The 2,500-nt window shown below is 43.0% G+C and overlaps 1 protein-coding gene across 23 annotated transcripts in view; it reads right to left on the reverse strand.

The window, feature by feature from the left end:
• The window catches only part of LOC122266136 (uncharacterized), a 383,334-nt gene that overhangs the window by 331,781 nt on the left and 49,053 nt on the right, over positions 1-2,500 (reverse strand). For 14 of the 23 annotated variants that reach the window (XM_086542560.1, XM_086542556.1, XM_086542555.1 and 11 more), the window contains exons 12-14: positions 1,416-1,511; positions 638-766; positions 34-159 (exon numbers count right to left, since the gene is read on the reverse strand). The exons of 4 other annotated variants lie outside the window; for them this stretch is intronic. In XM_086542560.1, coding sequence (XP_086398686.1) covers positions 34-159; positions 638-766; positions 1,416-1,511 — 351 coding nt within the window. The remainder of the gene's footprint in view (positions 1-33; positions 160-637; positions 767-1,415; positions 1,512-2,500) is intronic. 5 more of the 23 variants (XM_086542567.1, XM_086542566.1, XM_086542565.1 and 2 more) reach the window with 2 other exon arrangements.

Consider the following 2,500-nt stretch of genomic DNA (forward strand, 5'->3'; position numbering starts at 1 on the left):
CGCTGCTGAAACGGAGAACCTTCTGGGACATACCAAGGGCGGACGTGTCAGACACCGTGGAGGCTCGGGATCCAGGGCGGCGACTCCTCGGGGGCGGGGTGGGAGCCAGGTCCTGCCCGCCCTCAACCATTCCCAGGAGATACAAGGGATCTTCCATCCCTAGTGGTGGGGAAGGTCAGGGTCACACTCGAGGAAAAAATGCAGGGGGTTCGAGTCATGGCCAAAATGGTGGAATTTATGAATTCAAGGTTTATATATATTAGAGGAAAATTAGTCAGTTATTGATAAGGATTGTAATATCAGACTCGAAAAGGAGGGTAAATGTAAGTGCTATGACAGGAAAATTTAAAAGATACATTCCATGCAAAAAAAATGACTGAGATTAGAAAAGTATTCTTACTGAATCTTTTAACTTGGCTTCAATTATTTTATTTAAATGCAGTTACAGTTAAATATACAGCGGACGATGAATACCTATTAGACCCTCACGGTCGTAACATGACATATTGATGTAGAAGTAACTATCTAGAAAAAATGGCTATCGCTTCTCAGAAAAAAAACGGCACAGTGGAACCATCCACTACATAAACACGTCGGTGAAAAAGGCCCGCGAGGAGCTCGTCTTGGGCCCACGTACCCAGGGATTCGGAAAGTGTGGACGACGCCCTTGAGCCAGGGCGGCGACTCCTCGGGGGCGGAGTGGGCGCTACAGCCAGCCCGCCCTCCGCCCCGATGATGTAAATGGGCAGCTGACCCTCTTCCATGCCTGAGGGCGGGAAAGGGTAGGTGACAAGCTGGGAGAGGGTGGGAGGAGGGGTGGGGGTCTCAATCTTGGAAAATTGTGGGAATAACTTGAGTAAAAAGTCTCACTTTGTGAATAAAAAAATTGTTAGAATAGTGGTGTAGATTATGAAATGAAATGTAAGTAAATAAAGAAAAGCCAGAAATAAAGTGCACTCATTTTATAATAGGTAATGTGGAGTTAGAGTTAACTAGGGTCAATATTAAAGGAAATCCAGCTAAGAATAATTTTGCCCCACGAAGTTATATATAATGCTGTTAAACTAACTATTTTTAAACCTTACATTTACATTTTAGATACCGACATTGATAACTCTCCGATAATCGAAATTACACCTTAATGGCCTCTCTGAAGTGATCGTGTATTATCCTTTAAAGAGCTGTAAATTACGAGGAGGACACTCACTGCCTACAACAACCCTGACACACTCACAGGAAAAAAAAATCTAGAATAGCCAATCAGAAATAAACGCCTCAACTCCTTTGGAAATGCTCATGAAGACTCTATAAAGTAAAAGTCCTATAAAAGCTATCACGAGTGTTAAAGAATTAGCCTAACCAGTCCGTGACCAGAGACGAGCACAATTTCTCTCAGGCACCAGAGATAGACCTACCGAGAGCTGAAGACTCTGACACGGTAGAGGCTCTGGACCCTGGGCGGCGGCTTCTGGGAGGTGGGGTCGGGGCCGCCAGCTGACCGCCATCCTCCTCTGTGGGAGAACACACGCTCACAATCAGGAGGGAACACTCTCAGTCAGCTCAACAGCAGTGTCTCGACGGGAAAGTGTAACATTGTTCCGTATATATGGTTTCCTTTAGACAAAAGCTCGGGAAATTATGATTTAGTCACTTCATGTAGCAAAACTTGTGGAAGTGTTGTAGTTCAAGAATTTATGTTATCTGAATGACAGAAAGGTGAAAAAGAATGTTCATGTAAGAACCGCATGGATGTTTTAACAATGGCCATCAGGCAGACCTAGCGCTGTCCAGTACAGATTTACAAAGAAAACCTAAACGTCAAATAACAGGAAAAGCAAGGTGGAGAATAAAAAGAAACTGTAGAAGAAGATTAAACAAACCTTGTAAGTGAATGTCAGTTTAAAAGTGTGATAGACAAGGCTTGTACTAGGGATTTACATAGGGTGCTTTCAGGGTAAACAGCTATTATCTTACGCCAAGAAGAATGATCAACTTATTTTATACATAAAATTAATTACAAGAAAAAAAATCATAACAATCGCACAAATAAGTATTTAATACTAATGATAAAAAGACGGAAAACGGAATTCTAGGAACATGTTTTTTTTTTTTTTTTTTTTTTCATTGCTACTATAATTTTGCTCGTCTAACTGTCATGATAATGGACGCTGGTCTGGGCATCTGGGCAATGCCCCATTTTTCATACAAGCCAAAATCGAAGTTACTGGACAAGCCTTGCCAAAATTTGTTCGAGATACTGTTATCAGCGGCACTGTCACTACACTGAGTGTTGCTGGAATCGTTCTGGCTGTTAGGTGATTTGTGTGTGTTGTTGAAAGTGTGTTTTCGTGTGCTTTCAAGAACGAGGCTGTGCACTCCTGATCGTCGTCTCCTCGGAGGTGGCACAGGTGGTGCTGGGGCTCCCGAGGATTTACCTCCTGTGGAAGGAACGCAGCAGAACTACACAAAGGCAGCATACCAGTACCCTTTCTAAACTATA

The sequence above is a fragment of the Penaeus japonicus genome, unplaced genomic scaffold (assembly GCF_977035675.1).
Source record: "Penaeus japonicus unplaced genomic scaffold, GWHDUDI00000001_assembly GWHDUDI00000012, whole genome shotgun sequence".
NCBI lineage: Eukaryota > Metazoa > Arthropoda > Malacostraca > Decapoda > Penaeidae > Penaeus > Penaeus japonicus.